Here is a 12,537-nt window from a genome sequence, read left to right as displayed (position 1 = left end):
TCAGTATCGAAAACAGAATGGACTGCATGGCTGTTTCACAGCCACGCACTTTAAATTTGTTTTTTAACGTGTTCCGCGGTGCACGCTGAACAGTGCACTTGCACTGTTTTGTTACATGGGCCCGCCTTAATTTATGTGTAGTATATCCATGTCATCCACTATAATGTTTATTTTCCATCGAACCTGTTGATAAGGTCACATAAACTTTGACCTTGATGAAGGGATAACACAAATAGTAGCTTGATCAGGAAAAAAAAAATGTCTTAAGAAATTTTTAATAGTGGGAATTAAATCCTTATTTTGTGGTTCACCTAAGATTTGGATCAACCTCATTTTTTGGACCAGGCCCTAAAACAAGTTGGCAAAAAGGATAGCCCACATGGATATACAACAAATGCATTGAGGTCGGCCCCACTTTTAAAGGAATACTCACTAGTGGTCCACCGAAGATTTAGATCTACCTGAATTTTTGGACCATGCCTTAAAATGAGTTGGCAAAACAGATTGATGGCATTAATATACAAGTACATCGAGGTGGCCCGCCTGGCCCACTAGTGGTCCACCTGAGATCTGGATTTACCTTTTTTATTTCCAATTGTTTTTTAAAATAAGACCACTTGATATTTTTCATTTTTAACTGTCGAATAAATGTTCACCAATCCATTAGTGGGATAAGTGCCAATAGATTGCATTAATTTGAGGTTAGTTTGGGGCATCAAATGGTCCCCAAACTAGCCCCGAATCGACAACACTATTTACCTCAATTTAATTTTAATTTTTTAAAAGATTTATGGGGAAAAATGATATCAAATTGTTAGGTATATGAATTACATAATAGGATACAAAAGTCCCTAAACTCTATATATTGAAATAAAATGCATGTGAGTACGAAGTATGCAATGCACTAGTACTATAAATAAAAGGAAAACTTGAAAATATAAGATGTTTTGGTATTACATTCACTATAATAAATTTATATAGATATTATATAGTTAGAAAACTAAATATAAAAGGTTTGCAATTAATTCCAAGTTGTTTGGTTCATAAATTCATCAGACAGTCCGATACAACTTCTCACCAAAGAGTGGACCGTTACACCGCCATAAACATGTTCCAATTTATAAATGAATGCATATTTGGAATGCTTAGAATATTCCGGATGTAATCCATATTTTTTCATATTTTTTTGAGAAAAAAAAATTACACCGTTATGGGCCGTTACGCCCCCCTATCCGTATCAGTATCGGTGGGCACCGTTATGCCAACCGATACCGATACAGAATACCTTGACTAGGGAGGACAGAGCAATCGCGGTTATCAGAGAGCTTTTTGCTACGAGAAGGTTGGGCAGAGTCTGGCAAATGACATCGATAAGCTTGAAAGAAGAACACCTCGAGGCTGTGTTAGTAGTTACTAGTTACATCCCTCTGTGTCGAATGAATTCGAGAGGCAAACAGGCGCGACAAGGTAACCTTCTTGGCGGCCAGGGACATGGATTTAGTTGGTACCAGAGAGAGACCCATCTCAACAAGCAATTCCAGTGGGCCACGGATGTGGTGGAAAGGGTTGGAGTTATGGCAAACTTGTCTTTCGACGTTAGAGACGATGGCATCCACGATTTCTTCCAGTTTGTGCAAGAGAGGGCAACTCAACAGTTGTATGAGCAACGGATCTTGAAGTCGAAGAGTTCTCTTAAGGGCACGATGGAATTCTTGAGTCTCAAGGTATTTCGTATCGGTAACAGTGGCCGTAACAGTCACCACCGATACTGATACGGGTATTACATTAGCATAACAACCGTTACAACCCCTACAACGGTTGGAAAAAAAAATTTGCCTAAAAAATATTTAGAAAATCCAGAATAATGTAAATATTGCAAATATGTATTGATTTTTTATTTTCAAAATGTTTATGATAACATAACAGTCCACTCTTTGGTGAGGGTTTTGTATCTAGTTGTCTAGTGAATTTGTGAACATGGTTATATGTCTCTAATATTTATATTTATACATCACAATCGAGCATTAGAACTAGAAATTGAAAAAAAGGCAAAAATACCACTCTCTTTTTTAAATGGCCTTCGAAGTTTCCATTTGCCCAAATTGCTTCAATCTACAATTTTAATCCTAAAAAATATAGAAAAACTAGTTGAAATCTGTTTTGGAATAATTTAGGAAAATTTCTATAATAAGAAAAACGGGAAAATGGGGAGAAAATGGATTTAAATAGAAAAAATATGGTCGTTTTTCGACCATTATGGGGGTAACGGTCGTTATGCCCTATAATGGCCTATACAGCCCCAGAAAACCAGTTGCACCTTTCCGCCCTCGTATCACACAACGGTCACAACCGTCACCTATACATATCAACCTTTACGACCGTATCGTAATGCATACGGAACACCTTACTGAGTTTGGAGTACTCCATCAATTAAGATGTTGTGGCAAAGGTAAGCGATGGCAAGAGAGCAAGATTCAGGAAGGGAAGTGTCCAATGTTAATATTATCCTGGAAGGTGAGAGGCTTGGGTTATAGGGTTAAGAGGGCCTAGATCAAGAAAGTGTCTAAGAACTCTAAGCCTGACATTGTAACCTACGAGAATCCTAGCTTCAGACTCTACTTTTAGGTATGATCGGGTCTCTCTAAAAGTGGAGTCTTTCTCTAGTTCTTTTTCTATTTTCATTCTTCTGCGGGATTTGACATTGGGGTTTCAATGGGTGATGACTTCAGTATATGGCCCATGTGTGAAAAATCTTTACAGTTAAATGTAAGAGGAGCTAGACACAATTAGGCAAAAATGGGGTTTCCCTTGGTGTGCTGGTGGCAAAAAAAAAAATAGGGGCTGGGGGGTGGGGGCGAATCACCAACAATATGGCCACTTTTTCTGATTGGGTAAATCTTCGTCAAATGGTGGACTTGACTTTGGAGGGGACCAAAGAAACTTGGTGAAATTGGCAGGAGCATGTTTCGATGTCACGCCTTGACAGGTTTTTGGTGTTAGTTGATTGGGTTAAAAGGTTTCCTTTAGTTATTCAGCAAGGTTTACCTAGGGTGGCTTCTGACCACTGGCTGATTGTCCTTGAAGTTCCAAATGAAAATTGGGGTCCTAAACCTTTTCAATTTGAAGCGGCTTGGCTTGAGATAGATGGCTTTGAACAACTAGTGGCAGATTGGTAAGGTTCTCGAGTGGAGGGTTACACGGGTTGAGATTATGCAAGAAGCTAAAGCTTCTAAAAGAAAAGATCAAGTTGTGGAAGAAAGAAGTTTTGAGAGAAAGAGGCTCAATTTGAGGAGACGGTTGTGCAAATCCATGAGTTGGACCTTTCAAAAAAAATAAAAAAATGGGCTTCTGTTGGAGGAAGATAGAGAAAGGAGGAATGACTTGTCTCGGAGATATGCTCAAAATGTTAAAGAAAGAGAGATTAAATGGTGTCAAAGATCCAAGGTGCTATGAGCTTAAAGCAGGTGATAAGATCACCCATTTCTTTCACAGTATTTTGCTAGTGCTCGAGCTCACGGAAATAGGATAGGCAATCTGTTGATTGAGGGCTCTCGTATCACAAACAAAGAGAAATATGATGCGGGGACATCTTGGTGTGACTCCAAGGATGCATCGTATCTCCACACTGGGGTAGGGTGGCCCTCAAGGTAGGGCCCGAGAGATGCAGGATGGCCTCGAGGTATGGCTTCTAACCACTGGCCGATTATCCTTGGAGTTCCGGATGAAAATTGGGGTCCTAAACCTTTTCGATTTGAAGCAGCTTGGCTTGAGATAGATGGCTTTGAACAACTAGTGGCAGATTGGTAGGGGTTCTCTTAAGGTGGAGGATTACGCGTGTTGAGATTATGCAGGAAGCTGAAGCTTCTGAAAGAAACGATCAGTTTGTGGAAGAAAGAAGTTTTGAGAGAAAGAGGCTCAATTTGACGAGATGGTTATGCAAATCCATGAGTTGGACCTTTTAGAAGAAAATGGCCTTCGGTTGGAGGAAGATAGAGAAAGGAGGAATGACTTGTCTCGGAGATATGCTCAAAATGTTAAAGAAAAAGAGATTATATGGTGTCAGAGATCCAAGGCGCTATGGCTTAAAGCAAGTGATAAGAACACCTGTTTCTTTCACGGTATTTTGCTAGTGCTCGAGCTCACGAAAATAGGATAGGCAGTCTATTGGTTGATGGCTCTCGTATCACAAACAAAAAGAAGATGATGCGGGGGCATCTTGGTGCGACTCCAAGGATGCATCGTATCTCCACACTGGGGTGGGATGGCCCTCGAGGTGGGGCCTGAGAGATGCAGGATGGCCTCGAGGTAGGGCCCACTATGGGACCGTGTGATTTGGGGAGTCATGCAACGCAAGGGTTGCCCATGGGGAGGCCTCGCCTGGGTTTGCCTAGGAGAGCCTGCATATAGGGATAAACTGGTCCTTTCCCATCAGCTCTGGAGTTTTTGGTGCGTCAATCGGTTGTCCGCTATCAGAATGGTATCAGAACGAGAGCCCAATATTCAAGTCTCCTCACCAATGTGGGTGGATGATGCAAGGCATCTTGATGCGACTCCAAGGATGCACAGTATCTCCACGTTGTGGTGGGGTGTCCCACGAGGTGGGGCCTGTGAGATGCAAGATGGCCACGGGATGGGACCCACTGTGGAACCATGTGATTCAGGGATCCATGCGACACAAAGGTTTCCCACGGGGAAGTCTTGTCTAGATTTTCCTGGGAGAGCCTACATATATAGATAAATCGATTCCTCGTCAACTCTGGAGCTTTTGGTGTGTTGGTCGATTGTCCGCTATCAGAAGATCTCCAAATCTATTATTTCCTATTATAAGAATTTCTCATCTGCTGATAATTGGGGTAGACCAAGACTGGATAATATTCTCTTTGATGAGATCTCCGGTAAGCAACTTTGTCCCTTGAAAAGCCCATCCTTGAGAAAGAGGTGGGGGCAGCTTTGCAGTCGATGTGTGAAGATAAGGCCCCCAGGTCCAATGGATTCCCCATTTTATTTTTTCATAAATTATGGCATATTGTCAAAAATGATAATATGGATTTTATTTCGGAGTTTCGGGAGTGGGGTCGTTTGTCTTCCGAAATGGGAGCCTCCTTCATTGTTTTACTTCCTAAGGTTAAATGGGTTGAGCAGTTGAAAGACTCCAAGCCTATTAGCCTCATAGGAGCTCCATGTAAGATTCTAGCCAAGATTCTCGCTTATAGATTCAAGGTCTTTCCAAAGTGATCTCTGACAATCAATGAGCATTTGTCATAGGTAGACAGATTCGGCATCGATGCCAAATTCAAGGAGAAGAAGAGCAGCCTAGTGCGTAAGCTTGATATTAAAAGGGCATACGATCATGTCGATTGGGGTTTCTTAGATTACATGCTCTTTAGATTGGGCTGCAGGCAGAAGTGAAGGGGTTGGATCAAGTATTGTGTTCAATCTTCCTCGTACTTTGTTCTCATCAATGGGTTGCCAAAAGGATATTTCAAGACCTCGAGAAGATTGAGGTAGGGAGACCCTTTATCCCCTTATTTGTTCATGATCGTTGGCAAAGCTCTTAGCGCAACGCTTCGTATGGGTGTGAAGGTTGGGTTATTCCAAGGTTTCAAGGTATGTAGCAACGGGCCTTAGATCACTCATCTCCAATATGCAGATGAATGATGATACTTTATTGTTCTGTCAGGCAAAAGCGAATGCAGTAATCTCCACAAGTTGATTGTAAGTGTTGAGGCAATCTCGGGTTTAAAGGTCAATGTTGCAAAATCAGAGTTACTTGGCATTAATGTAAGGGTGGAGGAACTCAAGGCTCTCGCTGGCATTTTTCGATGCAAAACAAGTGCTTTTCTTTCCACCTATCTTGGCTTGCCACTTTGCATAGGGAAACCAATTATTCACCTTTGGGATAAGGTGATAGAGAGAATCGAAAGGAAGCTTGCTTGTTAGAAGTGTCAATATATGTCTCTAGGAGGTCGCTTAACCCTCATCAAGTCGGTTTTCACTAATATGCTCATTTATTTCTTAACTACATTCCAATGCCCGAAGTCAGTTCTTTTGAGACTTGAAAGGTTGAGACGGGAACTTCTTTGGAAAGGTGCTAACGAGGGGAAGAAATTTCATCTCCTCAACTAGGATGAGATGTGCAGGCCTATTCAAGAGGGTGGGGCAGGAATCAAATCGTTAGAGGCTATGAATTCCGCACTATTAGGAAAATGGGTATGGACTATGGGGGTTTGGAGTAAAGGAAGGGAAGCTGTGGAGAGATGTAGTGATTGTTAAGTATGTTACACAGGAGTGCGGCTAGCTCATGAAATATTCTTTGTTGTACCGAGCATCCGCTATTTGAAAAGTGGTCGCATCTACCGAGCATATTGCTCACAAGGGCATTTCATTTGCCCTGGGAAGGGGGTTCCGCATTCGCTTCTGGGTTGACGTTTGGTGCAGTGACCAAGCGCTACAAGTTTTGTTTCCTAAATTGGCCCGCTTGCCTCCCATCTGATTCGTCATAGTGGTGGATTGTTTCTCAGTTATTAAGGACTCAAGAGTGTTGGCGCCTCCATGTTGTAGAGGTTTGCTAGATGTTGAGATTGATGACTTCACTAGTCTCCTTGAGATTCTTAGCAAGGTCAACCAAGGAATGCGGGAGGAAGATTCTATTGTGGACGAGAAATGCCTTCGGGAAATTCTCCTTTGTCAGGTCACTTTTTTGTTTGATTTTGGACTTTAGGCAACACCTCCCCTCCCATCCATTCCACCATTGGTTTTATGGTGCTCCCCCTCAAGTCGTTTTTTTCGTGTGGTTTGTGTGTCATAAGAGAATCCTCATTATTGATAACTTGCAGAAGAGGGCTATGACTATGATTCTTCCTAATATGTGCTTGTTGTGTATGGTTAGTGAGGAGACAATCAACCACCTCTTTATTCACTACCCTTTTGTTGTCAAGATGTTGTGTCACTTCCTCTCGATATTTTAGACGGATTGGGTGATGTCGGCAATGGTAGAAGATCTCCTTTAGGCTTGGCATGGTGGAGGCATAGGGAAACCTAGAAAAGTGATGTGAAAATTGCTTTAAATGGCGGTCTTTTGGGCAATACGGGGGGTAAGAAATGGGTGTTGTTTTAGAAATATTCAAGTAGGGACTGAGAAGGTTATTGGAAAAATATCTTACTTTTTAGAGTGTTGGGCCTCTTTTTTATGAGCCTCTTTAGTTGTTCTCCTGCTTGTTTTAGTTGGTTTGGAGCTGTATTCTTTGCTCGTTATTCGCACGCTCTTTGAATAAAATCTTTGTTCTCTCACCCAAAAAAAAAGGAAATGCTAAAAAAGTCATTTAAAAAAAAAAAAAAAAAAAAAAAACATTGTTTGATGTGTTGTAATCGTGTTGAGGGTTTTAAAAAAAGGTCAAAGTGACTACTACTAGATGCCTAGCCACAGATATTACACGTTGAGTTGACTCGCTCAGTTGGATTTCGAGTTGAGTCCCCTTCTTAACTGTAGTCATGTTGCATACTCAACCAGTTTACATGAACATTGTTCTAAAGACGGCCATTTTCCTCCACATAACCTTGTTTACATCAGTTTATTTACAACATTAATATGATAATTCGTCAAATATTATATATTATTTTACATCGCTGGGCAAGCATTCTTATCATGCCGCGCCACTTCTTCCCACCAACATGTCAATGTGTAAGACATCTAAGCCGTGTAAAAGGTGGGAACTATCATAAAAATAACCAGGCGCAAAGATCAAGCATGATTTGCTTCTCAGGTGGGCCACACCTGTAGTTTGTATGAGATACTTGTGATTCCAATGGCATGGCCCACCTAATGAGTGGATCGGCCTATTTTTTGTACCAGCCGATTTTCACGACAGGGCCAACCATATGCAAGAGCTCAGATGTGAGACACATGTGACTTTGGCACGAAAACAACTCGGCACGATGACCTTACCGTGCTGGGAAGTGATCTGATGTTCCTATATTTAAAGAAATATATATATATAGATGATAAAAATGCCTAATCGAGTCATCGGCCCGACCCGGCGCAAAATCGAAGATTCCAGTCGGGTTCTCGGTTTTCCCTACATACGAGTCAGCTTGTATACACCAAACGATTTCGTTTTTTTATACGTATCTCAAGATCGAGAGATGGAAACGGAGATCGATGCCTCCCTCAATCGATTGCAACGTAAAATCAAAGCATATGTATTGCAGATTATGCAGATTACTCACCAACGACGCTCGATCCTCCGGAACCAATCGTCATGGATTGACGGTGGTGATTGTGTTGTGTCCGTTTGCCCTCTCCCAACCCTACTCCCAACGTCAAAAATCCCCGATCGTTGGATCCCTTTCTTTTTTACGTGTCCGTCTAGAGGAAGAAAAGAGCCGGTGAGCCCTTTGTTCGCGTTTTACGTTTCCGTATTAAAGAGGAATTTTAGGATACGCGACCCGACGCTTTGAACCGTGTGCTCGAGTTTTTAATCCTTGTAAGTGGGGCCATGATTGGGTAATCCATACCTTTATTCTTTTCTGCCCCACTATGGATGGAATGTTGCCATAAAATATCTCAACTTCGAAATCATTTCTACCAATAATTGAACATTTTATGTGGACCGTTGCTGATATCTCTTCTTAGCTGCCTATTCCAACTCGCAAACTATCGGCAGGATGGTCCGCCACGACGGCTGTCTCGTGTTACAGGTCACCACGGGGCACGACTCGGTGTGGCTTTTGTACCCTATTTGTAGTCGGTCTGATCTCCAAGAGGAATAGTATCCATATGAAAAGATATTTAAGATAATCGGGGAGCATTTGTGCGGATCTTTAAGATAATCAAGGCATTTTTGCTTAATGGTGAATTCATGATGCACTCCACAAACTTTTTTTTAAAATCCAAAATTACCCTATAAGACAACCATTTTCTCCATCTCGGAATATATAACCCAACTTTCAGCGTACTGCACTTCTTTGAGCCCACTATGATTTATGTGTTGCATTCACACAATCCATTAACTTTTCTATATTATTATAAAGATTGATCCCAAAAAATAGGTGCATCCAAATCTCGAGCCGACTACACCATGTAGAGTAGTGGGAATTGAACAACTACAGTGAAAACCTTCCTAAGGTCCACCGTGAAGCTTATTTGTCATGTAACCTCTTCATAAGGTCACACAGACCTAGATGAAGGGAAGACACAAAAATTAGCTTGACCAAATCCTTCTATGGCCCCGGGAAGTTTTCAATAGTAGGCGCCCAATTCCCACTATTTATTGTAGTGTGGCCCACTTAAGCTTTATATCTACCTTGTTTTTTGTCTTTTTTTTCTAAAATGATATGGAAAAATAGATGAGAGGTGTGGATAAAATATATACATCATGGTAAGCCCCACAAAAGCCCTTCCTTGGTTTTTGTCTTTTTTTCTAAAATGATATGGAAAAATAGATGAGAGGTGTGGATAAAATATATACATCATGGTAAGCCCCACAAAAGCCCTTTATCGTCCGTCTCTATGTAGATCCTATTGGGTATTACGCAATCTTGGATTTGGGGACCATCATTTTAAATGAAAGCCTTTGGCAAGAAGTTCCTATGGTGGAAACCTAGGTGGGGCCCACCATAATGTTCGTGATAAATCTAATCCATCCATCTATTTTTTTAGCTCATTTTAGGGCTTGAGACAAAAAATAAGCAGGATACAAGACTTAAGTATGCCGTACTAAAGGAAAATATGGGTAGGGAAATTCCTAACATTAAAACATCCTTGGGGTCAACAATGATGTTTACATGTCATTAATACCGTTCATAACGTCACTCCTATTGAGATGAACCAAAGCCACAAATATTAGCCTGATTAAAAACTTTTGTGGCCCCACGAATATTTCAACTATGGATGTTCAATCCTCACATTTTCGGCCCATCTGAGTATTGGATCCAACTAATTTTTAGCCCCATGGCCTAAAATGATCTCACAAAATTGATGGACGGGGTGGGGATTTCTCACAAACATCACGGTGTGCCCCACTTAGGTTTCCAACGCATGAACTTCCTACGAAATGCTTTGGCAGGAAATCTGCATCCCAGATGTGGGGGAGCGGATTAGGTGCGACCCCAAATCCACCGAAGTGGGTGATACCCCTAATTGTGGGGCTCACTATGATGTATGTGACTACATCCACATCACCAATCCATATTGAAAGCTCATTTTAGGGTATGATCCAAAAAATAAAGTAGCTCCAAATCCTAGATGGACCATAGTATAGGAAAACAATGATGATTAACCATTTAAAACTTGTTGTGGGCCACAAAAGCTTTGGATCAGGATGACATTTGTGTCATCTCTTCATCTAGTTGTTTGTGGCCATATCAACTGGTTAGATGGCAAATAAACATTTCACAATTATTTTATATGAGTAAATGTGTCAAATTAATATATTTCAAGTACTTTAAACGTTAGTTAATAAACTGGTTGTTATAGATTCATTATTGTTTTTCCGACTTCTGATTCAAACTTTAGATTAAGACTTCGAATCTCAGATTTAACAAACAAGCCCTAAATCTAGTTTTACACGTAAGAGAATGGTCTATGGAAAATTGTGGTTGACATATAGGGGAAGAGAAATGTGGCTAGAGTTGTTCAAGATATGAAGGCGATTGAGAGGAATAAGGTATTGGCCAACGAAAGAGGAACCGTTATAAAAAGAAACATAACCAGAGAATGATTAGATAAGAAAATAATCTAGAAAGACTTTTCGACCACCATAACTATTGCAATTGTTTATCCCCATTATTGTCATTCCTCATGAGAGCTAATCAAAGTAGATTACGTGTGATTTATACAAATCTACAGGGTGTATTTAGATATTTGAAAATATTTCTTAGCAAACAATAACTAAACGTATCAAATAGTGCCACATCAATGTCTAAGCGTCCGATGAAGAAGCAATCGTGAAGGAATGGTTACAAGATAAATGGCTGAAGGAGAAACAGAGAAAGCCCGATATTGGCGAACAGTTATGGCAACCGTTAGAACGTGGGAATGATCCAAATTATTGATTAAAGCCATAAATAGAAGAGTAATGTAGCAGGAAAAGGTCATCTCATACCAACTCAATCAAACCAAACAATTACCTTTCAATTATCTTTTCAATTATCAGTCAATTTACATTCCATAGTGTAATCACTTTCTACTTTTTCTGTCAAGCAAATTACATTTCTTAGTGTAATCCTTTACTTTCATCCTGTTATTTACATTCCGTAGTGTAATCTATAGCATTAATCAAGTAGCTAGCAATTTTACCCATAATTTGAGTCTATCTCACATGTTGGATTCGGTTCCTCACTCAAAAAAGTGTTTTGCAACTGTTCTTTGCCACTGACTGTAATAATCATTTTCTTATTTCACTTTATTTGTATTAAAAAGTCATTTCATATAAAAGGCAAAGGTGCAACCTGTCATCAAAGGACGAACCCCACCCTCTGAATATCTCCTGATGTTGTTTACACATTGAGCGAGTAGCTGAATAGGTGGTCAATCTCATCATATCTCAGTCACATACTACATGTCTGCCTATCTTAGCGCCTGGGATCATAATTGTTCTGTTTGAATTGAGCCGTAAATCCAATTTTGGCACACCCACATTTGAACTACTGAAAATCGATCACCAACAAGTTTTTAGCACGCTCGGTGGGACCATAAAGAAAAAAACTACTTGGCTATTAGAAACATACACTATGCACCGGCTGTACCGATCACCAATAAGTTTTTGGCACACCTGGGGGGACCCTGTCGAAGACATTCCGGTTCCAGTGGCCCCTAAGGTGTTAAATCCAAACAGTAGTCTAGTGCGTGGTACTGGGGACCATGGAGGAGCATTGACTTCTTAGACTATTCTTCCAGATGAGATAGTTGTCATACTTTGAGATATACAAATGAGTATTTAGCTTGTACAAGAATATGAAAGGGCCTAAGGAGAGAAATTTCGTATTCAAGCTGAAAATACTAATTGATATATGGCCAACCAAACTGAGGGCATGCATTAATTGATGACTATGATAGTCGAGCAAAAGCCATCGGTGATGCAATATAATGCTAAGAGAAGTTCTATCAGCAATGCAACTCCGTTGCCATCAATGCCTCCTCCGCAATGAAATCCACCACCAGTCGCAATTCAGGAGATGAGAGATACTCCACCTCCTTTAGAGGCTAGGTGACTGGTGCAAGAGGCTAGCAACTTTATACCTGAGAATCAGAATCAGGGATTGCTAGGATGATTTAATCCCCAACAATTTCCCTGATTCCAGGATAATTTGAATCGATTTGGCCCCAACCCATCGCTAATCTTAGAACCTTAGTGGATGGATCGTGACCAGGTTGTGCAAATCATCCAAGAAGTTTCTGGTCAAGTACTTGTGCACAACACTATCCCGGTGTATCATAAAGCATACCCTGAATGAATAGATCAGCAATACCCATTGCCAAGGAACTATCGACTGAATTTTGCCTTATTTTAAGGCGAGCCCGGCTAGTCGACTATCGAA

At 40.7% G+C, this 12,537-nt stretch overlaps 1 protein-coding gene across 1 annotated transcript in view; it reads right to left on the bottom strand.

The window, feature by feature from the left end:
* The window catches only part of LOC131248722 (ubiquitin-conjugating enzyme E2 variant 1D), a 28,755-nt gene extending 20,353 nt beyond the window's left edge, over positions 1-8,402 (bottom strand). Inside the window, exon 1 of the mRNA XM_058249139.1 lies at positions 8,227-8,402. Within this exon, the coding sequence (XP_058105122.1) occupies positions 8,227-8,260 (34 nt within the window). The 5' untranslated portion in view covers positions 8,261-8,402. The remainder of the gene's footprint in view (positions 1-8,226) is intronic.
* Positions 8,403-12,537: the final 4,135 nt, after the last annotated feature.

Source organism: Magnolia sinica, chromosome 6 (genome assembly GCF_029962835.1).
Source record: "Magnolia sinica isolate HGM2019 chromosome 6, MsV1, whole genome shotgun sequence".
In the NCBI taxonomy this organism is placed as follows: Eukaryota; Viridiplantae; Streptophyta; class Magnoliopsida; order Magnoliales; family Magnoliaceae; genus Magnolia; species Magnolia sinica.
This window is presented reverse-complemented; position numbering and strand designations above follow the sequence as displayed.